General features: G+C 32.1%; 1 protein-coding gene across 1 annotated transcript in view; it reads right to left on the reverse strand.

The window, feature by feature from the left end:
- The window catches only part of LOC130443047 (potassium channel subfamily K member 17-like), a 415,525-nt gene that overhangs the window by 106,083 nt on the left and 281,837 nt on the right, over positions 1 to 27,605 (reverse strand). Inside the window, exons 2-3 of the mRNA XM_056777492.1 lie at positions 5,944 to 6,360; positions 4,255 to 4,481 (exon numbers count right to left, since the gene is read on the reverse strand). Of these exons, the coding sequence (XP_056633470.1) occupies positions 4,255 to 4,481; positions 5,944 to 6,311 (595 nt within the window). The 5' untranslated portion in view covers positions 6,312 to 6,360. The remainder of the gene's footprint in view (positions 1 to 4,254; positions 4,482 to 5,943; positions 6,361 to 27,605) is intronic.

Consider the following 27,605-nt stretch of genomic DNA (forward strand, 5'->3'; position numbering starts at 1 on the left):
TAAGCCATTTAATGACCATGAGCATTCATCAGAAAAGCAAATATTGTTTAACAATTGTGGATTGTTATTGATAATTTGCGTCATTGATTCGCAAAACTCTAGACGACGATCAAAATCATCTTCATTCAACTTGTGCACCAACTTAACTTTGTATGGGTGGTACTTGAATTTATGTAGAACTCGGAAAACTGTAGAAGATGAAACACCGATCGCTCTACTTATTGTTGACAACGATTGGGGTTGTTGAGCCTCTAAGCTGACTTGCCCTAAAATTGCCACTTGGATTGCTTCGTTATTTACGAGTCCCTCTCGCTTATGCACTTTATTGCAAACAGACCCTGTTGTGGTAAATTTTTCCATCAGTTGAATTACATACTTATGAGTTGCATGTCTTCCGTCATGTAATTCGTTAAATATTCTAGCAGCAGCTCTTGCACAATTATTATTTTGGTAATATAAACCTACAATTTCAATTCTTTCTTGCAAAGAGTAAACCATTTCAGAGAAACAAAATAAATAATGTATCAAATTACACTATCAATAGTGACTACAAATTCTAGTTGACAATGTCAAACTTTAATAAAAAGTAGAGTTTTTTAGTGTTTGGATTTTTTAAGTAGAATAAATAGCACAGTTAAAAGGATTAAAGAGTTTGAACTGTTGTACAACCCATTTTAGTACAGGCAAATAAGGTGAAAGTAAATAATTAGTAAAATTTGTGCTCTTAAAAGAAAAATTGTTTATCTCATAAACTAACCACTTTAACCTACAAGTATTATACATTTTTGAAATCAGCTCAAAGAGGAGTATCCAAATTTTACATAAAAAATATGAAAAGTAATTTAAAAAAATAAAGGGGATGATGCTAGTGGTGAGGGGGTGGCTTTTCCAGTAAGTTTAAATAAGCCATAATGTTTGCCCCTTCCAACATAAATTGACGTGTTTTTGGATTTTCTCTAAATACCAGTATTACAAAAGTTATTAAAGGTGGATACTTTTATCTGAAAAGCACTGTATAGGTTTCCACAATTTAAAAATAATAACCTGAAGGTTACTGAATAAGAAGAACGAGAAAGTTTAGTCTCGGTTCTTTAATATTCCGCAAATTTCAGAAAACGTAGGTAAGCGAAATATATATCTGAACTGAAATAAAACTCATGACTCTCACCACCCGTCTCGTATCGAATATCCGAAACATTTTTCTCTCAAATTCCAATAAATAACAATTTATAAATAGCCACGGTTTCGTTCAAAAAAGACGATAAGCTTAAAGACACCCAGGGGAAGCAATTTTTCATAACACGTGACGTTTATAAATTGTTCCAAAGCAAAGTAAATTATTTCAACATGAAATCTCTATGTTCGTTTTTTCTTTCAAAGTAAACGGTGGAGGTTTAAAAAACGGGAAGCAATTAAATCAATTAACTCGAATATAAAATGTTTGGCGTGAAAATTACAAAAGCTCGACAGCTCCAACTTTTCAATTATTTGTGATGTTTCAAATTGATACATTTATATAACAGTTATTGATGTATTCGAGTAAAATAATTAGATATATCTTAGTCATAATTCTAAAGGAACGACAAGCCGAGGGTAAATGAAGACTGTATTAGTCATAATCTCCATCAAATGTCTCAATAGATATTTGTGATATGGAAAAATATTTTCGGGACAGTTATTGTTTCAAAACTTTGTTACGTCGTCTGATTACGGCATTTGAATTTCGATTAAGTGATTCTGAATTCATATCAAGCAATAATAAAGTGACTATTACTTCCATTCGTCGATTTTTAGCTCTTTCCAATGAAAAATTGAGAAAAATAAGTGAAATATGTAGTGGAGTATAGGAGAATATCAAATTAGATATCAATTTCAATGAAGAGAGAAAGAGAAATGCTTTATTGTCAAAAAATTGTTACAATTTGTATACAAAAGCTCGTAAAAACTGAAAAATAGACATAAAAATAACTAAATTAAGATATAAATAAAATGAAATTTCAATATACAGAAGACAACTGAAATGAGTAACAAAATTATAGGTAATAGTAATAACAAAACTTAAAATGGTATGCAGCTTGCATGGGATTGAATATTATGATTAGAATAGGAGTACTTCGCATTTTCCTGTGAATATGCTCTCAAATTATTAAGGAATGCGGGAAAAGAAGATATGGATTTGATTTCAATTGGCATGTGATTGTGCATTTTTTTGCATTGTAAAATATTGAGCCCTCAACTAATTCTGAACGTGGAGCAGGTAGGTCCAGGTCGTGCTCCGCGTTCCTAAGTGATTAGCCATGGAATTGGAGAAGTGTGCTTACAAATTAGGCGAACGGATTCAAAGATGAATAAGGAAAAATAGTCAGAATTTCAGAGAAGTCCTTGCAATGAGCCCTGCTGTTTGGTCCGAATATATATCTAAGAGCTCTCTTTTGTAGTTTGAAAATTCGATCAAATTTAGTCACACCACACGTATCTCAGAAGAGAGGAGCATATCAGAGATGCAACTCAATAAGAGTATAATAAACTGTTGAGGAGATGAATAAGTTCAGCTCTTTGGAAACTGATCTCATTACAAAACAGGAGCAGCTTAATTTTTCAGATATATAACCCCCATTTCAAGGAATTATCCACAACAAGCCCCAGATTTAATGACGTCCATGGTGGTGTTATAAAAAAAAGGCTACAATGTATTTTTATATTATAAAACTCTCGTTTTATTAGAATTGTACTGCGAAGCTCTATTTAAACTACGATCATAAAGTAGAAAAACATATATAAGGTGCAACTAGACGATCTTATTCGACTACCAACCACGGGTAAGAGTGAAGTCGACTGAAGTCGAATGAAGTCGACAATACGTATATATTAACAGCAACATAATGATGGTATAATAGAAAAATATTAAAAAAATTAGTTTTGCTAAATTTTCTGTCTTCCTCGTCAGCATATATTCTAGAAATTAAATCACATCCATTATGAAACCAACAACTACAATTCATACAATTTAATCCAGTCATAGTTCTTAGTGGTTTCCGATTAGTTTCCGCTTATCTTACGCATTCAGTCTCATTCCACTAGTCCACTGATGTGTCACTTTCTTGATTCCCAGGCTAATTTACTCGAATTTGAGGACGCCAATTGTTTTTCGATTTAACAACCTTTAGAATTTCACAGCATATTTTTTATTTATTCTTCGGAATCTTAATGCGTTATTTTTAGAATGACTGCAAGCAGTCTACGTCTCGTCTTAGCCACTGCTTTTGCTTGTATAGCTTGATGAGGGGATATTAAGGATCCCCTACCAATTATGTCAAGACGACTAATAGTTTTGAAAGTTTTAATAATTTGATCCCATCCGCTTCTCTGCTCAAAAGGTAATTGATAAGTATCCTGGATTTTAGTAAGGACAGAAAATAGGAGAGAATTTACCGCGACAAATAAACTAAAAAAATGGATTTCATTAATGACTTTCTTTTCTTCTTAATCTACTAGTAAGATTTACGTATGCTCGGGAATTAATAGCGTTTTCCGCGTTTTCCGTTTTTCCGTTCCGCCACACTTTCTTTATAGATTTTTTTATCATTGTAGTTATCATTTCATACGGCAATATGTGCAGTGCGTATAACAGAAGCTTACCTTCCTAGAGTAAAGATATGTATTTTACTATTTTTGTGCTTGTATACTCCTACTCCAGCCAGCTTATTTTGTATAATAAATGTCAACATCTGAAGGCAAACCAACACTCACAATTACATGTAGTTATTATCTTCAAAGACTGAATTATTTTACCTTCAGTCCCTGAAGGTGAACTGAGATGATTATCGAGACCCACAATAGTGTAATTGTGAGTGTTGGTGTAGTAGTAGTGTGTGTTCAGTATGAATATCAGCAAACTCCAACTTATATCTGATGGCAAGCTGATCAACTTCTCCTTATTGAAAAGATTGATGTTAAGTCCATCACACAAATATGAATATGACAATACTACAGTGAATTTGTGATATTAAATTACAATACCAGTACCTACGACTAAGTTTTTCAGATTTTTCTGAAAATGTAATTTCTAATAATAAACTTTTCCAATAACCGCTTATCAACTTCCTATACGTTTATGAATTAATCTACTCGAACAGGCATACGAACATTTGATGGTAATATAATTTTGCTTCCCTGGAGGTAGTATCGTTTATTTTACCTCAAAATTATTGAAATCATGAACAAGCCACTCTAGAATAAAATCTAATCACTCACCTATAGTCGTAATGAGTGTCAGCGAATATAAAAAACTGGAACTGAAACTCCATTTATGATATTTTTGGAAATAAGTCATAGTTCCTACACGCGAATTAACGTAACCGTTTTCACTATCATGTAACACTTTAAATAAAGCTTCTTGAAACACTAAAACTTCTTCGGCTGCCAATCTCGTCCAATTTTCTCGATAAAGAATATTTAAATTCTCTGTAATGCTCCATAGCCTGAAATTTGAAAGAAAATACCATGGGAAACTTTATAATCTCATATCATTATAAACTGTTAGATCACAACAAATTGATAAAAAACTACTGAAATGTTGGTGAAAAATCATTGGAATTCTCGTTAATAATACGCGAAAGTGTTTTCACATTAAAAGTATTTTGGTGACAATAAATGGTAACAAAAATCTCGAGAATGCTCTCTGTTTGTTTACTTTATAATCTGGGCTACTACAAAACTTCAAGTAGATTACATTCTTTTAAATCGGCTTTTAAACAGAATCAGACTTTTAATAGGACTGTATGTTTTTGTTTGCATGTTGGGTAAGAGATCATTCTACTTATTATGAATCGACTTTTGTGTTCTCACATTTTCAGAGAAAAGTAACAAAAAATATGCTTAGATAACATTTTCTTGAGTATAACGGACTTTAAATCTGTGTTTCATCTACTACGAAAAAACCTTGTAAAGAAGGTTTAATGTATTGGTAAGGACCCATCGTGATACTTATACATAAGTACCGTTTTCGAATATAGAAGAAACACTTCCAGTTCTTGAAAAGATATGTGAACCATTGCTGTATTTGATGTGCATCAAAAATCATATGAAGGTATGCATTGTGAAGTGTTCGCGTCAATAAAAACCTCATAAATCTTCTCATTTGAATAGTTCTTATTCTATATTAACAACTATTTGATTCCAATGCCCTTTTACAGAACTCTACTTTTCTCAATCAACTAATGCTTTATATTTTCTCTGGCTAAATTTTTCTTTCCTTAATCGATTATCACTTTAGGGCTGTATCCTGAAATAAGCGATAATATTCTGCGGTTAATATTCAATACCAACTAGTTGTTGGAAAGATTGGGCAACGGTATCATTTCTGTTGAAGCTTTCTTGTCACATTGCAGTATGAATATTGGACACGACTCAAAGATGCATAAATCTTTCCTTTCACAATTTTTTTTCCTTAGTCATCACTGCTTTATCAATTGTTGTACCTTGAAGTTTGTAAACAATTATTGGCCAACAATATTCTGTGTTTAATACCGCTTTATTCATACCAATATGTAATACAACTTCAGTCTCTTTCATTAAAATAATACCATGTGTCTTTGATACCTTGAACTTGTTTACAATTCTCATGAATTGCTAAAAAAATGGATCTTGTGATATTTATTAGGAGGTAGTTAGACGATCTCCATAATGAGATACCAGTTGATGTTTTTTTCCATTTAAGATTTCAGTGGTTTTGTTCGCGCTCGTTCCAGAATTGATATAATTTAGATTGAAACCAGTACAGAAATTGCCCTCTTAGAAATAAGCATGGACTGAGTTACCTCATTAACCATGGAGGCAGAAATATTGCAAGTGGTACGTTTTTTATACCACCATGCATTTTATCTACTCATGCAAAGTCAATTGGAATATAATAATAAATATATATAATAAATAATTTTTCACCTGTCTACTGTATCTGATCTCAGTTCGGAAACAACGTCAGGCCCTCCTATGGGACTTCCTTTTGTGTTTGTTGCTCTGTTTGTATCCTGGTATAGTCCTCCCTCTAACGCCATAAATACAAAAGCTCCTAATATTGTATACCCCAATACCAAACAACACACACCTAATGTTGCAAGGAACGAAGTACTTCTACTACCTGTACAACTATAGCAGCAACAAAAAAAAGATGATTCAGATGGTGGTGCGTATTTTGTTTCTCCATGATCGTAGCAGCATTTTTTGATTGCGGGACTCCCGGGTGGAGAAGATCTACGCAAAAATGTGTTTTGGTAGCTAGAATAAGCTTCGTTGTCTGGTTCGCGTAACATCTTGTAGAATTATAGGTCATTTACGTGTAGTTTCTGAAGAGAATGCCATCTGTAACAAATAAACCAAGTGACAATCATTGGAAATGGGAATTCAAAGAATAATGGGACATCAGTTTTCAACCCATTTCCCAAAGTTAAATTGTGACAAAATTTGAAAAGCTGAAATTTTTACTTGGACATGGAATGTGAATTGAGTTCAAATTTGATTGTAGTTGAATCATTGATATAAAGAAGTGGCAAAAAATATGACATGCAATTTTTTCAAGGTTTCATTGCAGAGAATATATTAAATATATATTTTTTTCTCCATAAACTTATTTTGTACAATGCAACCTATCAAGAGAAATGGGAATTTCAAGTTATACCATAGTGGACAGTTTTTAAAGTTAAGATGTTTGAATATCTGCTATACAATGTCAATACATCTCTAGTATCAGATTAAATATACACTCTCTTATATTATTTGAATTGTCATTAGGCAATGATTTAGCGGCCAATAAATAATTTTATATGGAACTATCCAAAGTCACTTGCTCCGATGAAATATCACCAATCATATTGAAAAAACGCGCAGCTGATCTAATAATTCCGGTATGCAAACTCTTTTCCCTATCATATAGGAGACTTGTTTTCCCTGAATATTGGAAACTTTCTCGGGTTAAACCCATACCAACAAAAGGAAAAAAAAAACCGTTCCCATCTACCGTCCGATTGTCTTAGTCCCAACCATTGTCAAGGTAATAGAGAAAAAGTTGACCAGAAATTTGGAGAGCTTAGAGCATACAAAAAGCTTGTTGACTCTACTTTACTACTACCACGGCAGATGCTCTTCCGAGCTGTCAAAGGTAATACGATCTAGAGCAGTATTTGCAAAGCCTACTCGACAGACAGACGTGGCTCATGATTCGCCTATAGACGCCCAGAAAGTCAATTTACCGGGACTCTTCTTGTGGAATTTCCAAAGCACGTTTGTCCCGAATACTTGAACCTATTCAAGTTTAAGAGGTTTTACTTTCTTGTGTTTGCTTTTTACATTAAAAATAGTGAATTATTCATTATTGTCTCAACTTCTTATACCGTCCAGTGCTTCTAATTAAACGAACCAAATAGTAGCGCAACTCCGAATCAGAAGGTGCTATAGAGCGAAACTAGTTCGTATGTTATTCTTTTTAAATAAAAAATAATTGAATTATTAGTCCAAATGCAAATGATCCGGTCATTCAATCTAAGTTATAAGCATCTCTGCTTTTCTGTACGTCTGCGGAAGTATTGTTCAAGTCCAAGACACATAGGTTGTGAAGTCGGTCTTGTCCGGTTATATTGGAATTCTAAAATTTGACATTAACATCACGCTCTTCAGAGGAGATGTAATTCAATATTCGTCGAGTTATTTTATCCTTTGAAAAACGGCATAATATATTTTCGAAATATGATGTTAGTTAACTATTAGTGATAAATTATGATAATTGATTTATCACTAATACTCAACTAACTTGATATTTCGAAAATATATTCTGCCGTTTTTCAAAGTATAAAATAACTCGACGAATTTTGAATTACATCTCCTCTGAAGAGCGTTGTGTCAATCGACTTTTTTGTCAATATTAACATCTCAAAATGGCTCCCAGTGTTAAGGAGAGGTTTGCAACCACCGACTAGTTTCGACGATATTACGTCTCATTAGAGTGGTTTAACAACCCTCGTTCGGGCTGGAGTCCCTAAATATATACTATTAACGTTAGCAAATGACTTCAAACAACTTTTATGATTTTATCATCTGTAACAGATCCAGTTCTGGAATATATTTTCATAGCAAATTTATTTGGAGAGCCACGCTATTAAAAAGCATTTCACTATAAAATAACTGATGCACCAACTTTAATTTAAATGAACTAGTACATTTATATAAACGTTTCTCCATTTCTCGAATATTTAGAGTTATTTCCATTTATAACTTCATGATTCATTTTTTGTGCATTCATTATAATTGATTGCGAAAAAGATTGTCACGGTTTGATGTTTTTTAATGGATATGTTTAAAATGGATATTTTCAAACCGCAACATGAATATTTTGAAACAGAGGGATATATTATCAAGACTTCGGACAATTTTTCTATTTCTTCTAATATTGTGAAGAAAAACGATTGGCTTGGGAGCATGTGTGTAATGGACGAAATGAGAATTTAGATTATAGGTTATATGAGTAAAGTTGGGAAAATAATGTGGAACAATTACGCATTCAACTCATTAGTTGCACTGTGAAAATTATTGATGATACATAACAATGCACATAATAACTCATAAGGCCGCGAATTAGTATTAAGTGAAGTATTAACTGTAATAAGTATAATAATTTCATTTTGTTCTGAAAAACAGCTTACAAATATTTGTTAATCAATTTTTTTCAGATTTATGATATTAAATACAAGTTACAACATTTGTTCAAACAACATTGTATCGGTTTATTATTGTTTTTTATATGATGCAAGAACTAGAGGAAATACAGATATTGAATTATTCGCGTCATTGAAAATGCTGATTTTTGCAACGAAGTTTTTAATATATATTTAATCATTCTAATATATTATTTTTTCACACCTTGTAATTCTGCAATTAAGGAAGCATTATTGGAGGCTTTTCATTATTAAAGCCGTAGATAATCCTGACGTGACGTGACGATGAAGGAAATTATATTTTGTTGTTTATTCACATAAAATTTGGCTTTGGTGCATTCTAATCTTTTTTTATGTGATAAAAAGCGCTTGGGGGTAAACCAAATTACGAGTTTTGTCCGTAGGTTGTAGTTTGTGCGAAAGACGTGTCTTCGAAGCTGATTTCACAGGCTTGCACTTCTCCAAATTAAGGAGTCCCGATGAATTGACGTTCTGGGCATCTGCAGGCGAACTCTGTGATCATGAGCCACGCCTTCATGTCAACTAGGTATTGCCAACTGCTCCAGGTAAGATTACGCTGGACAGCGCGGATGTGTATCTGCCGTGGTGCGGTAGTATCGGTAAAACATAGTCAGCTCAGCGACAGTTCTTCTATGCTCCAAACTGTCCAAGCTTCTGGTCAACTCTCGATCACCTATAAGTCGAACTACTCTTCTGTATTAAGTCGAACATCCTCTAGAGGATAAGAAGCTGTTGGTGGACATTTAGCTTTTTATATTAAAGAGGACTCTTAGTTTTTGTTTAGCTGCCTTAGCTATTTCGGCCATGTGACTAGGTAGGACATATTATACACTTCCAGCCTAAACACTCAATAAAAGAATTTGCGGTGATGGTGATATTTGATGTCCATTCAAGAGCAATGCATTTAACTCAGTCAGATTGCTTCCATTGCTTGGTGTTGGTGGTAATCTGTTGCTGCCTACGGATTTGGTTTTTAGCCGAGTTCATTTGACAGCTAGCTGATTTGAACGACGACACCAGAGTAAATCGTTGATGGACCCTGATTTGGTGCTTTTTAAGTGTACTAATTATCTCTATTCTCTATTTGTTCAAATAGTTTCAAATAGTTTTTAGGTTCTGTCTATACCTACATGCTAATTTTTTACGGCTCCAAATAATGAAGGAGTTCAAATTTTCTAGATTTCATTCAGACCCTATGATAATAAAATAAACAATTTTTCAGCAATAATGATTAATACTCGTATATTTTATGGAATAAAGTGTCTAATCTGCTTGCCACTAGAATCAGAGATTAGTGCCAGGACAATCAAGTTTTATTGTGTAATAATCTTCTATATCCTGTTCATGAAGATGCTTGCCGTTTTTATATGAATGCTATACTTTACGAATTTCTTAAGCAGTCCAGAATATTCGAGACATTGACAATTCATTTGAGAATCTCTTTCTAGATTACTTTGACAACTCGCTTGGTATGGAGCCAAACCTCATACTTTTGACGTAAAAGGTTTGAAAAAATTCATTTATATTACCATTAACTGACCATTAATTTTTATTAATAAGAAGGCGGTTATTATAATTTGAATTTCCGCTATGTTAACTGTCAAAATTTTATATATATTTTAACTACAACTCCAGAAATAGTTGATTAAATTCTTAACCTTGTAATTAGCGATCATATGATAAAATTTTAAATTCAAACGAACGGGTATGGAAATTTTTCAATTAGAAAAAAATAAACTGTAAGGTGGGTGCCACAATTGCTTGATGCTGATCAAGAATTAGCTTCATATTAGATACAATTCGGGATACAGCTATAAATATTCTGCTGATTTGCTGACACATCCAGATGTTGAATTTAAGGAGGAAAAACCGTATTTGTTGAAGACAAGAAGTTTATTCCATTACGACAATTTCATTTGTCAGCTATTGTGACAGAACAATTCGCCGAAAATAAGAAGGGATTATGTTGAAGAATGAATTATTGATATTACAGTTAATTAAATCTTCTGTGAAAAAGTCATTAATCCCTCGAACCGCCCTGAATATAAATGTCTTTTTCCTGCTTGTCATTAAAATTATCACTTTTAGAGACTACTTTTAATCGACACACATAAAGCGCTATCTTCTTCATTGGTGTGAAAATTTCGACTTAGTCAGCGTCTAGGGAAAGCCGTTGATTGAACTCTTTTGGCTTTATTACTCTCAATAGGAGAAATACACTTCCAAGAAATAACGATTTCATTTTAGTAAAGTAGTGACTGACGATTATTCCGTGCAATATTTTATTAAAAAAGTAACTGTAGGAGATTTAAGGAAGTTACCTTTAGAATTTTGATAACCAAGTTTATAAGATTACTCAAGAGAATGAAAAAATTACTCTTTCTATAAGCCTCTTTAAATATTGACTCTATTGAATATATCTATTGATGAAATAGATTTTTCCCGAGAAAGTGAGATATCTGTTTATAGGAAAGAGAAAATGTTTGAAATGATTAAAATAAATGTACACGAGTTTTCATTTCATACAAATCGATACAGTTAGAGAAAGCAGAAAAGATGTTAGAAAGAAAAAATATTAGGAAAAATCCAATAACTTTACCGTAAAACACTTTGCTATAGAATAGTCGATAATTATCTCTTCATATATTTATTCATGAAACAATTTACATAATATTGGCATAAAACTAGATATTTAATCCGCAACCTCCTTCCAATTTTCCTGTAACATGCACTCTCTTAGGGACTGGGAGCAAGGACCTGGAAATATGGGGAGGGAGCATATGGACCATGAACAATACTAATTATATTATTCTATATTACATATAAATATAAATTTTTATAACAAATAACAATATAAGCAGGCGTTGGTACACTCAATTTACCCCTTAATTTTATCATTATAGAGCATTCTTGCTTTGATAACAATTGAGATATAACAGGGAGGTACAATATATCGGAGATCTACCAGGTTTAAAGCGTATTTAGAATAAAAAAAATCATCGATTTTTATGGTGTTTTTTATGTTACATGATGTTACAAGTAATTGAAGTATACGAAAACTCTTTTCTGTAAAATAGATTAGTTTTAAAAATATGCGTGAATCCGGTAACAAATTGATCCTTTCAAATTAAGCTGTTTATACATATAATATGATATCAGGTCGGGACTAAAATTAAGTTATAGTCTGAATTAATTACATAATTCGATTCAAGTAGTTTAGTGGGTTTAAAAGAAAAAGATGAAGAATGAATGTAGGATGTCCAAGAAACAATAATTGTCATCGAATAAAGTAAAAGTGAAACAAATAATTGCAGTTATGTTTGCTCTCATTTTTTCCTTCTCGAGCACTACTTTGTTAGCCACATCCTTATTTTAATAATAACATAGCCTACAAAATTTTTTATTTTGGTAAAATAATTTCTCTTGACATTTATTGTCTTAATTTAACAATTAACCATTTTTAAATATAGTATGTTGTTTCATATTTCTCCAAATTATTCTCAGTAACTGTTTAGAATGAAACAAATTCTGATAACCAGTATTAATTTTATATTTGGACAATTTTTGATTTAATATCGATTCATGTTAGGTTTGTCTAGTTATCAAGAAGCTTTCGTTTTCTTTCAAATTGACCTAGTCGTGATTAAGTCTAAAATATAAACACCAATTCCTCTTTATTCTTACAGGACAGTCTTTTTGACTGATCTGGATTCGATAATTTTGGATTGGATTGGTCAAGTTACTTTACTATTACTTATTCATAAATACATTAGACAAATGAACAAATCGACAGACAAATTTCGCACTGAGATTGAGAATGAAACGACTACAGAAAACTACATAGAGAATTGCCGTCGAAGAGAAATAACCTGAATAATAATAGGCACTGATTTGATGGAGCGATAGCCATGCCAAAACTAAAATGTATGTATGGAACAGAGATGGTACAGAAAATACGGAAGAGTGGATATGTTAGTACAGGGAAATGTAGTGCCTTCACTACTATTCGCGGATGATCAAATTATTTTTGCCCAGAAAAAAGACAAAGTGTATAAGCTGATGAAAAGAGCTGAAAAAATAATACAAATTATAGGAACATGAAATAGATATGAATAAAACCGAATATTTAGTTTTAAATTTGGAAAATATTGTTGAAATATTATGTTCGTCTACAAAAATTTCTTTCTTGTAAAATAAAATTATTTTCAATCTTAGTTAATCATTTTGGAAGTAAACTTTTTACTTTCAAGAAACATTTGGTAAACACGTTGTCAACCTTGTAAAGAATTTATTTTATTATTTCCGAAAAGCAAGGATAAGAATACTCGAAGAGAGTCATAAAGCCAGGTTTAATATTTAAGTGTAGTTTAGGCCCCAACTGTTTCATACTATTACAATCTATATAGAAATATAGTTCTAAGTTGTCAGTTCTCTCTGATCCTTTAGATCGTATAGACCTTCCTACCTACCTTCCATACTCTATTTTAATAAACAATATTTTTCATAAAACGAAACTATTTGATCATTTTAATGAACAATAAACTCTACCAAAATCAATAATCCCAACAAATATTAATAACTGAATGAAATGTTAATAACTGAATAAATTAAAATTATTTAGCATTGTCAAAATACACTGAAGTGGTTAATGTGAAATATATTTATATATTTTATATATGTTTCTAAATGTTTTTGATTTTAGGTCACTTTTGATTTAAAATCAGTTTCTTTTATATAACTTTTTAAAGACAGATGAAAATTTCACCTTATAACTCTTCTGATCTTTATCAAAATATGATATTGACACTAACAATTTGTTTATTCATATTAATCAAAAGATCACTTACATGATTGATATCAAATAAAATAAAATCTTGATACAAATTTGTTTTAATAAGAAAAAGTATTTTTCCCTTAGTTTTTACTTCTCAAATACGTAGTGATTATGGATCAAATTTTTTGTAGTTTTATTAGAATTTACAAAATAGAGCCATAAATTATACTTGAATTATTTGGGTCGTTTTTATCATTTATAGCTTTTTCGTTCATAAGAATGTGAACAATATCTAAAAATTCTCTTTTCCGTGCATTAGATATCGTCCCATGAATTTTTTAATCTTTATAACCTTATGGAGAAAAAATATGTTCACTAACAATATAAATAGCCCAATTGGATTAGATAATATAAAATGAAATAATAAGATACCTACGAGTCAAAAGACCGACAAAACTATAGTATAATATAGTATAGTATAATGCTTAATTAGAAGAAAACTGGCAAATAGATCACTGCAATAGTATGACAACGTCCAAAGAATGGCGGAACACAGGTGGCCAAAACAATTATGGAATTTTTGGAATGGACTTTTCATGGAGGTGGCGACAAACTCCAATATAGAAAACATACATTGGACATGTGATGATATATAGTATAGAACTAGAATGTAAGAAAAGTGTGGAAGATAAGTCAGTTATTTTTATCGAGGTTGATTAGAAACCAAATAGTGAGGCTTCGAGAATTTCAATTAATTCGAGATATAAATAAACTTTTCTACAGTGGCTTACATAGCATTTTTTCACTATATTTATTTTATTTCTGAGAATATTGATGTTTGAAAGTAAACGCTGCCTGAAAAACTACGAGTGTTGCAAGAAAAATGAAATTGCCAATGAGCTAGCAGCGCTCAGAGATAGAAGTGTTGATGTGCGGGGTTTCTCCACGCAAAGAAGTAACATCCCGAAAAGGTTACTTGGCAACTGGTTGAAATTTATTATCAATACTGTATGCAAATGGTGCATGACTTTTGCTGAGGGTCGCAAAAAAGTTTACGATGTAAAGCGGAGTGAAAGACCGCCAGATTGAAATGCGATTTTCCACAGAAGATTAACAGTGATCTGCTCAAAGATTATAGGGTTACTGTGTATGAATTTATTGAACGTATTCCTGAAGCTTCTTATAGGACAATTGAAAGAACTTTACCAGAAACATTGGATTATCGCAAGATGCTCGTTCGGTCCTCCGGATGCTAAGTGACGAACACAAGAAGCAGCTTCGCACGTGGGTGTCTCATTATATTCATGACATCGAACAACAATTTTGTCAGTACCGTCACTTTGGTTCACCGCCATTTAATTTAATTTAAACAAACGCAGTTAGTAGGAAAGGTTATGGTGACTGTGTTTTAAGATCATGAGGGAGCCAACTGGAATTACAATAAACTGAAAAAGATATCGACCAAACTCCGGCGAGTAATCTAGAATCCAAACGCTTGACTTTACGTCATTCGTCGAACACAGAAACATTTGAAGAAATTCGGCAGAACTGTTATGCACCATACAGCGATTATCACCTCCTATTTCAAGCTAAAGGAACAATTACATTTAGTTACAAACGTTTCAAACGCGACGAGGAAGTCCGAGTAGATTAACACGCTTCCTCAATGCTTTGGCGGAACACTTCTTCAACTTAGGAATACAAAAGCTGGATCACTGTTGGGAAAAATGGGAACTATGTTGAAAAATACACAACAGTATGGGATTTCCAATGATGTATGAAGAAATGATAATAAACAATGTTTTTTATTTGTAAAAAATATGGGAGCCTTACTATCGGTTCAATCTTTGTCAGTTCGATGGCAATCCAATCTACCCTAAAAGGCGGAGCTTCTATACCAGCAGAATCGATTTTGTCAAAAAAGCACCAGATTATTCATGCTTTTTGATGAAAGTCATTCAATGAAAATACAATTTTGAAATATTTCAAACGTGTTTTGCACTAGTTCCATTAATCTTGGTTTTAATTAGAGATGGAATATAAAGATGGTAAAAAAATTGATGCGGTAACAACATTATCAATTGATATGTATTAAAATTCTAACCAAATTGTCAGAATTGCAATTCCTCTCCAACTTGTCGAACACAGATTGTAACTAATGATGCAAATCCTCAGACGGTACGCTAAGTTTTGTAGAAAATTTTTGTACATCTATTCGGAATATTGCACATTCTATTAGTATAAAATCCGTTTATTCAATTATTAAGAAGTATAAATATCAAGCTTATAAACCATTGCTAGTAAAAGAGTTGAAAAAATCGTGACCTCAGTATCCCTATTTTAAGTTAGATAAACGTTAGCTGACTCTTTCATTCAACATTTTTTTTATAAATTTAACAGAGAAAGAAATATAAGCATGCTACTTTACACAAACTTTGTATATCTCTACATTATTTGTTTATGTAAAGCCTACTTTCCATTATACTGAATTCGCTTCTGTAAATATCACACCACGACAGCGTTATACTCAACCTCAAAGTCGTCAATAAATTTAATTAGGCCCTCCATGTTGACACAAAAGGCTTTTTGAAATGTCTTCTTTGATGAGACGTATGTAGGCTGGATCACAAAATAATTAGTCCTTTGATTTACAAATGGTACTGCGTTAAATGGATTAAACGAAAATGCATAACAATAATGAAGCTGGTCGATAGTTACAAACCCAACCTAATAATATATTGAGTTTCAGAAACAATAGAAAGTGATTTTGATAAGTTTGACCAGAATATTATTACGTATAGACATATTCTATTATTATTCATATAACATAGCTAATATGGACAATTTCAGCAATGATGGAAATATTTCGAATACAAAGTGAGAAAATCTCATTTTCAACTGGAAATAAAAAAACCGTTATTGGAAAAATTCTTATTCCACAGAATATTTATCATGTTAACTGCATAGCTTTACGTAGAGAAAAACTTTGACATCGAGTACCAATCAATATTCACCTGGAATATTCCTACCCTTAAAATCTCCTCTCTTTCCAGCGTTTAGAGATTTTTCAGAAATTATAATTTGCTTCGTTGAGTACAGGTATGTGGCTAAAAGACATTGAATTTTATAATAATTTTACGTATTGTGATGTTTTTCTTATTCATTTGTACAATTTCTATTCGTGGGGTTAATTAATAAACACTGTCTCTTACGTTTTTAATTTATTTAAACACTATACATTACTCGTAAGTAACTCATAATAATTTATTCAAATAACTTAAATAATTTATTTGAATTCTTCAATTATTTGCGTTCTTTTCACTACGACTATTTATTATGAACTTATGCGCTACATAAACTTATATAACATAAATAGAATTCTCTAAATTTCTATACAAAATAAAACAAATGATGAAATGGACCTCTCTAGAAATTATTCAAACGGAATAATGTGAATAAACCGTATGCTATGAAAACGGATTTAAAAACAAAACAAACATCAAACGGATTTCACGGTTTACAAAAAGTAAGTCAAAGGTGCCGCGCGCGCCATCGCCGAATTTTAGAATTTCAATATATCTAAGCAGGACCGGCTCTAGGACGGTGACACGTTCGTGACAATATTTTGCAGATAAAAACATTAATATTAGTTTGAAACATAAAACTACAATGGTTAAATATATACTTTGTATGGCGTAATGACCTCCATAGTAATATCATGTTTCCAAGTACAACTTGTGACCATTTGTGTTTGCTGCCTTTCCTTGGTTTTCATTGTTATTGACTGTACATTATTTTTATGTTTCCTTTTTTGTTTTTGTAGTTTTCTGGTCTAATGGTACTTATTTTATGATTGTTATCGTTACATTTTTTTTACTTTTATCCGATTTTTCATATTTCACGTTTCTATCATTTATTGGTATCTATTCTACTTTCCACCAATTTTGATCCTAAAGTTATTAGGAAGACTGTTTCCACCTACCAGATCATAAAGGCCGTCAATAATTAATTTAAGTTGAAGTGAGAGTGTACATAATGCCTTCTCAGTCAACTGAAATTCATAAAAGCTGTGAACACATTGAGGTCTTAATGCGAGTATCGTACCCAGAGTGAAGAAGCGACGGAAACAAGACGGTACCTTGGGCCGAAAGGCTGGATTTGGAGGAAAGAAACTGAAATGACGCAAAAGTTGTTCCATTGAATAATAAGCAGTATAATTCATAATAATGTTTTTGAGCAAGTATAGAGATTTGAAAAGTTATTTCTATTTGACATATGTCAAATGTTATATATCATATGTCTAAGATTGATTTCACTTCATTATATTATTTTTAAATCTCTCGATGCTTCGCTTTCCATTTCGAAGCTATTATGAAGAGAAGGTTATGGTGATAATTCATTCATTGATAGGAAGATCTTTTCTAAAAACAGGCGTTTATGAAAAATGGCTAGACTTAATATAATGGATCATCGAATTGGATGTTCATATTTTCATGAAAAATAGTCCATGAGTTTATGGACGAAACTTTGTTACGCTAGGCCTTCAATTCGATAGGCTCGTTGTCTGTAAGGTAGGTTGGAAACTTTGGCCATGTCGCAAGTAACCGAGTAAGCGAGTAAACATGGCTGTTAAAGCCTTCTCATGCAAGGGCTGAAGGGATGTAATTCATTATGTTGAGTTGTCAGTATGATAGGGTGGGTTAGGCTAGTTGACCTCAAAATACCTAGTTATGCAAGTGCTGAGCTAATTAAACAAAAACGTGGGGCTCCGCAACCCACTCTTCCCTTTTTCCAAATCAGAAAATATATATTACACAAGATGATGTGTATTAATAAAAGATAATTGGAATATCAACGTAATCTATGCTCAACGACGTAACCCAATATAACCTAGAGAAATTCTATATCAATTGAAGTTAACTTACCCTCAATTGCACCGATCTCAATTTTAGAGAAGAGCAGAATATAAACAAAAATCTTACAAACTCAATATTCATATCTATTATCATTCTAGACGTTGTTTTTTGAATTAGATGAGTTTAATATTTCATAGGAAACTTTTAATAGTGCAATTATGGATTACAATATGGAAATAATCTTTAGTTTTCTGATATATTTATGTGTACACAATGTTTAATTTCAGCTCATGATGATGAATACATAGTTATCCGTAAGCTTGGAATACATATTGAAAAGAAATCACTTTGTGTTCCATTCCGTTATTGATATTTTGGCTTTCTATTTTTTCAAATTTCGATGATCTTGGATATATTCTATTGTCTTCTGTCTCTTCAATTGTAGAGAGTTTTCTATTGTCTCAGTTCAGTTTTTATATATTTTCCATTAATTTCTTCTTCTCTCTTTTTATATCTATCCATTTGATTCAATCACGATTTCATTCATTGTCCAGAATCTTTCTTATTGGAAATATAACTTTCTTCATTCATAATTTTGTGGCGAGATAATTTCTTCACTTTTCTTTTTCCTTGTAACGTATCCTCTTCTCTGATTGTGTTTATAGAACCGACGAGAATATTCCAGAGATACGGAAGAATTAGCAGAAAGTAATTGATATTGGAAAACGTGAGAATTTGTATCCCAATATTAATAAGTTAGTTTAGAAAAATCTTCTATTTTTTGAAACTATTTGGTGAGGATGATGAGGATATTGAGTAAATTTGAAATTCAACGATAATCGCGGATAGATTTTCCACGTGATTACCTGGTTAATCATAAATTCCATTTCAGAACCTATCAAGATATTATCAATTTTGAAATTGATAAATTTCTCTGGATTAATATTCGTTATCTGTATCTTATTGAAAATTTAAGCACTAATCAACTATAATAATAATATAATTTTGCAAAATCGATTATCAACCTAATTTATATGCGATATCACGCGAGATAATATGGTTTTTAATGGGTTCAATTAATTTATCAAAATGTATTTCGCAGCACACGTTGATGGGATTTGTTATTAAAGCCACGTGCCTCAATATATTGATAATTTTTTGCTAGAAATTGGCATAAAAATATTCGTTCCAGTTTTTAAGTCACATAAAATTTTTGTTTTCTCGTAACCGTAACTTTGAACTATATCTAGCAATGAAAATTTGTTTTCATGAAATTTGATTTCTATGGCCATAAGAATAAATAAGACAACAATTAAGTTTCTAATTGGAGTCTATATGGATAAGCTTTTAATTTGTTACTAGTGAATTTTCAATAAAACAGAAAATGGATAGAGCTCAAAAGTCGATTAGATGAAAGCATAACATGAATGAGATAGTACCAATATTCGAAATCAGTTTTTAAAGAACATTCCATTTCCAATTTTACTGAATTGAATGCAAAAAATACTGAAGCCTTCTATTTAAATACAATACACTGATATTGCACAAATAATCAATAGACTACAATTATGATCTAACAAATTTGAAATGGAATTTCTCAGCTACTTTATAGGTACATTCGAATTTGAACGTCAGTGGCGGACAGATATGAATTATTTCTGATATTCTAATAGAATCATAATTTTAAGTAAATATTGTGTTTTGGGGTATATATCAATATATCATCATTAATCGTACTGAATTTTCCATAATCGAACGTTATGATACATTTCGAAGCTATGAGGCTATAGGTTACACGAGGGTTATTTTCATTTTCAACTTGAACATATCAGAACTATGATAGATATATTTGTTAAGATATTTCACTCATTTCTGCTTGACAGTCTAATAAGCATTTGTTTTTGTAAGGCAAATCGCTTATAAAAATAAACACTATGTACAGAGACGGAAGCTGAATTCAAACCAAGCCGTATCAGCTTGACAGACGACGAACGTTCGGACGTCTAAAAACTGCGACAGCCAGTTATATCTTTGAGAAGCTCACCAAATGGTACTGGATGACGTCGGATTCCGGATAGAGAGATGAAAGACGCGATAGACATATAAAAGGAATGTTTTTATATATAATGATAATACATGCGTAAACTATATGGTCGTTGGGTACCGCTTTTGCTCGCTTAAGACCAAAAGCGTTTTCGAATTAAGATATCCCAGTCGTCAATGACGCAGTTCAAGTCAAATAAATCAGGTTTTTCCATTTATTCATAGCTGTCGATGGCATCTGGATCCAAAACTTCATTCACAAAATGAAAAAGTAGTAGATTCCAAAGTGCTAACTTGCTTAGAAAAAGGCAAGGAAGATTTAATCGGACTGTGACCGTTTTTTTATGTTGTGTTTATTGAATATCATCAAAAAGGTAAAACATTAACAGGGGAGTATTACAATAAATCTTTCTATAGTTCTATAGCAAACAGTTGTAGAAGTGAATAGTTCTAATCCATATATAATAGTCTTAGTAAACGGATTCAAGACAGAACCGAATTCCTAACCAATTCATTAGAAAAGAAATTTATAGATATTTTGTTCTGATATTTAATTACCATAAATCTTTGTCGTATTGACGGCTTCTCAATCTATTATATTTTCTTATTTTCCAAATATTGTGTTGATTGCTCAAAGTAAACAGAATATCCACCATTACAAAGTACTCCATATGTTGCGATACATTTCTGTCGTTTCAAATAGGGAAACTTCCTATTCTTCGAAAAAGACGAATTCGGAAATATGAATTAAAAAGAATTACAGAAAAAATATTTTTTCATTCTATAAATCTTCATATTTGAAGATTGATTGAAAGTAAATATTCCATTATATTTATTATTATAAATGACAATAACTGCATTATAGACTGAAGTGATTCTATATGGCAGAAAACTAATAGCAAGTATATGAGGAAGCGGGGCGGTTATAAATTTAGATATGATTCTCACGAAAATATCATTAGAAATGCCTAGAAATATGGAACTTACGGAAATGTTGTATTTGACGCATTATATCTATTAGGCTGGAGTATAATTTCTTGTATTACAGAAACACGAAATACGGAACAAACACTGACGTTTTTGCTTGGTCCTTTATCCGAGCTTTACCTTCGTATCACGAGTAACTGAAGTGGATAAAGGAGGGTTCAGTTTTTGCGAGCAAGGTGTTTGGTATTTATCCAAAGATAGTGGTCGATTTCCAATTACAAAATATTGGAGCTTGGTAATTGAAACAGTATTAATGAATAAAATCGATATTGGGGGTAGTAATCTATCGATTGAGGTGAGCAAGTGAACTAGATATTCATAAATCTGGAAAACATTTAGCTAAAAGGTAGTAATGAGGTTGAAACACTATATGAAGTTATTGTAGAATGAACTAAGTACAGCGTGAGATTTATTGGTTGAGATAATTACAGTAAAATGGGCGATACATAAATTAGAGCTACATGTGGTGTCAGAATCGCGTATGGGAAAATTTTCAAATTTCTGTCTATTGTCTTCTATACCTAATACAGAATTTTACAGCTTAACATTCCAATATGAAGTACAATTTGATTACTTTATGCAAGGTCATTGTGATTTTCTCTTGGAGGGGTTACTGAAATATATAGGGAGAATTTCCTTCTGAGTCCAACATCGTGGAATTAAATTTGGAACTTAAAAATAGAATAAAATAAATTGGCTCAACAAACCAAAGATTTTTGAGGTGTATTGTCTAGGTGGAAGTCTGTAAGCGCAGGCACAGCTAGCTCCTTTGGCTATATCAGTTTAATCAGTTCTATAAGTTACAGGAGAATCGTAAAAATCATCAAAGACCGATAAAAGGACTGATTGAGTTCAGCATCCACATAATATTTATGAGGGAATCGTCGATAAGGGCTAAGAGTTCTTGATAGCTCGTTACTACTAGCCCAGGAGAGGAATGGGGCAATTTCAAATTAGACTTTGCGGAGAGGTATTCCAGAGAGTGAGAATTGGTTATAGCAAGGGTATTGTTTGATTGGATAGTGTGTTCCAATATCAGGCTTGTAGGTCCAACGCCACCAAATAAGTATGTTTAGTATGCAATTCAAGCAAATAGATTGGATATTCATGCTATTGGGAAATATTTATCGTTGCTGTTTATACGGAATGAAGTTGTATATTCATGAAACATTGCTTAGACGACAAAGAATGATAAGATATATGAAATGAACTCCATATAATAGACCTCAAGTAAAACAGTATATCACGAAATTTCTTAAAAACTTGTATATCACTAGAAATTAATCAAAATTGTTATAGATTTAATTTTGAGAAGCCCCCTTAAGGTGATAAGTAATTATAGTATTTCCCTATTACCTTCAGTATTCACAGATCTTCCAGATGCGATATATGTATCATCTGGATCCATGGACATAGGGAATTCTCGGACAAGGATATTCCCGACAGACTGTTGAAGCTTGGAGCTGATCAACCACCAAACGTACTTGAGCCTCGTGAATTAAGTTGTTTCAAAGGAAGATAAACAAAAGCTGCAGAGAGAATCCGAAGACTCAGGTAGGCATGACCACAAGGTACACGGAAAGGCTCCGTCACAGGTACAACACAGGTAGGGCTGCCTATCCGAAATGTTAAGTATGTGGATCAGAGGAACAAACCAAGTCACAGATCTTTTGCAAACGTTAATCTGAGAAGAGGATCGTGGGAATTTGACCTAGTTGAAAGACTATGACTTGAGGAATCGACGTCCGGAGATTATCCAATTCTTTAGAGCCACCACGTACTGATGGAACACAAAAGACCACAAATTTACTACGAGTAAGTTTATTCCGTGGTACAGTAGGACATAACCTATTTCAATGAAAAACTAAGTGAAGGTTCAATTTGCTCCTAGTGCTTGTGGAATCTTATACTGTGGTCTGTTCTTTATATATTTCGTCAACACTCATTTACTTAGATGTTTCTGATAATTTTCCGATTCGAGATGATACTTTTATTTTCTCGAAAGACTTTGTTTTTATTTCCTTCTAATTTAATATGACTTGTTCATGTTCCCTTTTACAGCCTCTATAATTAATATTTTAGTTACCGGCAAAAGCGTGTTACAAGACATTATGAATTGCAGGAAATAGAACTATTTATAGAAACCTTATGTAATAATTGTATTATCTCATATCTTTTCATTAATTTGTGTAATACTATGACTGTTTTTTTTGAGGCAAGTAATCCAGAATAAAGTATAAATTTAGAATACTTACAGAAAAAGTGTGAAAGTGTTAGTGTGAAATAATTATAGTTATTTCAAAAGAAATTTTATGTTACGTGATTTTGTCCAGTAAATGAAATCCACTTATGTTTTTCTGTTCGTTAACTGGTAGTATAAACCTACAATTTCAATTCTTTCTTGCAAAGAGTAAACCATTTCAGAGAAACAAAATAAATAATGTATCAAATTACACTATCAATAGTGACTACAAATTCTAGTTGACAATGTCAAACTTTAATAAAAAGTAGAGTTTTTTGTTGTTTGGATTTTTTAAGTAGAATAAATAGCACAGTTAAAAAGATTAAAGAGTTTGAACTGTTGTACAACCCATTTTAGTACAGGCAAATAAGGTGAAAGTAAATAATAAGTAAAATTTGTGCTCTTAAAAGAAAAATTCTTTATCTCATAAACTAACCACTTTAACCTACAAGTATTATACATTTTTGAAATCAGCTCAAAGAGGAGTATCCAAATTTTACATAAAAAATATGAAAAGTAATTTAAAAAAATAAAGGGGATGCTGCTAGGGGTGAGGGGGTGGATTTTCCAGTAAGTTTAAATAAGCCATAATGCTTGCCCCTTCCAACATAAATTGACGTGTTTTTGGATTTTTTCTAAATACCAGTATTACAAAAGTTATTAAAGGTGGATACTTTTATCTGAAAAGCACTGTATATGTTACTATTTCGGGAAGAATTGATGACCTCAATTTTAAAAATTACTCTCGATAATTCAGTCTCACAGTAACATATATAAATTTTGATTAAACTTATTCTCTGATTGGACAGTGTAAAATTGATAAATCAACTATTCATTAGTACCATAGCTCGTGTGACTTTGGTAACACAATTCAGTTTACAGAAGGGGTAATAACCTTGAAGATATTTGACGAATACATGTAATCTGTGGGATATCATTCGTACAAAATCCAAGATTAAGAAGTGCTAATCTTTATATTGAATCAAATAACTAATATATGAAATTGTATTCCAAAGCACAAATTCCGTTTCCAAAAATGTTTATCGATTGTAAAAGTTCTACGAACGATAAATACGTTATATTTCATTTTATATCACAGTTTCTCTCCAAATTTGGAGTATTTTAGTTATCGCTTCTATCATTTCATGTTTTTGATATACACAATTTCAACTAGAATTCAAAACCTTCCTTAGTATTGAGTTGAGTATTTGGTGTAAAAATTTTCCAGCCCTTTCTTTATCGGCGTTCACAGCCTCCAGATGCTTATTAGACGATCTGCACGCACAATTTAGTTGATTTTGGTTACCGTTTTCGGAGTAGAAACAGTCACAGGGCGACCTGGGTGCTTACACTAGTCATGAGACGCGTACGTCATTGTGAATTGTCCCCATAAGCCTCTTGCTACAATTCATAGCACACGAGAAATTTGAGATGGATACGTTGCTCCTGTTTTTTGGCACGAGAAAAAGACACGTTGGTTTCAAACCGCTACTGCACAAATACTATAATAGTGATAGAAATGTGTTTTGGACGTGCATTGACGAGATATCTAGATACCCAACGCACTACTAGTTTCTTACCTCACCCGTCTAGGGCGCCCTCTAGGTGTGTAGTCTCGTTATTTAATAGCTAGACCTCGTATAATGAAAAAATTATGTACTGTAACAGAGAAACATCTATTGCTACCTCAACTCACACAGTACATGAAGCTTCACCGATTCAGGTACAATTTTTAGATAAACGAAAGACGCTTCATGCACTTAATGTAAATGGATATTTACAATGTGGATGAATGTCATTTCAAGTCATAAAAATGATCATAAATACGAAGTAACAGGTCTACGCTACCTTAATATCAACACGCTAACATTAGATTCACCTGTATGTGGGATTGTTTAGTTTTAACTTACTTTTGCGGCTCATTACTGTTAGTGTATCCCACCACTTTAATTGCGTTTGTTATCCGAGCGGTTTGAGGCTTGAACCCCCGGTCTCACCGATTAGGGGTTAAAATCGCGTTGACGTTTGTTATAAAAATTTGTGTTTCGGAAATATTTTTCTAGAAATTATCACTGCAAATTTTCTCTTTCTATTGAAACCAATTTTACAACCGTCTGCCCTAGATTGGAGATTTTCTAAACTACCTACATCTGTATTTATAATTTAACACCTTAACTTTATTGTTTACATTTGCCCTCTCTCTGTTGGAGATTTACATTATTAATGACTAGAATTGAAGAAAAATTTTATTTTCTAAGGTAAAACTAGAAAGTGGGAAATAATTTTTATAACCACAACAAGAAAACAATAATGAACGGAAAATATTGATATTATTATGGAAAAAGCGTGCGACACTTTGGTCTATATTTCACGTAAATCGAGCGCTTACCGCATATTTGTTTTGAGCTGATTTCAAAAAATGTTTTTAACTTTTTAATCCTATGTCCTTCAAAAGCGTGTTTTTTCCATTTTAAACTATATTTATTAGGACGTTTCACGTTAGATGTGAAGAAAATATGAGGTAAAAAATAAAAATTAGGTTAATATGAAGTAAATATACCAACAATATTAATACCGTGGATCCTTCTAATCTCCCCATATGAAAAGTTTTGTGATTCCTTCAAATGAACTTGGCTAGAAGAAAAAAATCTTTTTTTCAATATTATCGATGAACATCCCATTATCTACCAATACATTGTAAATATTTAAGCTCCATACTGTCAGTTCAAGTCGGAACTGGTCTTTGATTGATAAGAGTACTAATCAAAAGTATTTTTCGTCTCCATGATCGATTCCTTGATGGCCAATTACCTCGATTTTCTTTTATCTCCTCGATTTTATCTTCATGGCACAACGTCGTATTCAATCAAAAACGCCCTATTAAGTTCACCAAAAGAAAGGATTCTAATAAACTGTTTTTCGACTCTTATTTTTGTAGATTATTTGGTCCACACAATAGCCTTCTCTGACATTTATGATCAGAAGTTATTAATGAGCTCTACTTCCTCTGAGAGAAAAAAAAAAAGAAAAGAGAACTCGTTCGTTTCGTCTCGAATAGAGTTTCTTATCATTCAGAAAACGTAGATGAAACGACCACTTCAGTTTTTGCTTTCTACCCCAATTTGATCTCGAATAATAAGCAAACCACTACATAGCTTCTATTTACTTGATTACCACAATTGTTATCTTGATTGTAATTTTTTTTCAATATATTATAATTAATAATTTCATTTACTCCTGGTAAGTAAGCTCGAAAATCAGTCTGACATCAACTTTTCAATGAATACAGGGTCATTCATGAGGAACTTAACATACTTGTACCTCCCCCAGGGAGCACATTATGTGGCTACTAAAATGTGTCAATTGTGAAATTGACCATAAATTTCAATTGGTTACAGTTTTCACACAGCTTAATTTATTTTTCATAATGCAGTACACTACTATCAAGCCTTCGACCGCTATTAGTTAAACTCAAGTTCCAGGTCCAGCTTTGGAAGCATCAATTTAAGGATCCTTATTGAATAATGTAGCCTGTATAATGTGTTTTTTAAATGTAGCAGTAACTAATAACAATAAATAGTAACAATTTTAAAGCAATAATAGAAACTATTTCAGTTTGAGAAAGTAAGTATAAAATTACCTTAAAGTGCCAGGTATTTCCTTGATATTCCAATTATGGTTGAAAATGACACTTAAAAAGGGGTACTTGAAGGTGAGCCAATGTTTTCATCGCCGTCGTTTTCGGAAAAGCCAACCAAAATATCTCGTTAACGGTGCATTGCAAAATATGTAAAAAATATCTCAGCAGAGAAATAATGACGAGATAACACAATTTTTCGTGGGAAAAATATTTTCCACGTAAAATGAAAATGAAGCTAACACTAAATAACACGCTTTCGAATAATAATAACACTGGCCGACAAGATGTTCGTAACATAGGCGAGTCCTTTATTTTTAAAATTGAAATACCCGTCCAA

This window comes from Diorhabda sublineata, chromosome 4, assembly GCF_026230105.1.
Source record: "Diorhabda sublineata isolate icDioSubl1.1 chromosome 4, icDioSubl1.1, whole genome shotgun sequence".
In the NCBI taxonomy this organism is placed as follows: domain Eukaryota; kingdom Metazoa; phylum Arthropoda; class Insecta; order Coleoptera; family Chrysomelidae; genus Diorhabda; species Diorhabda sublineata.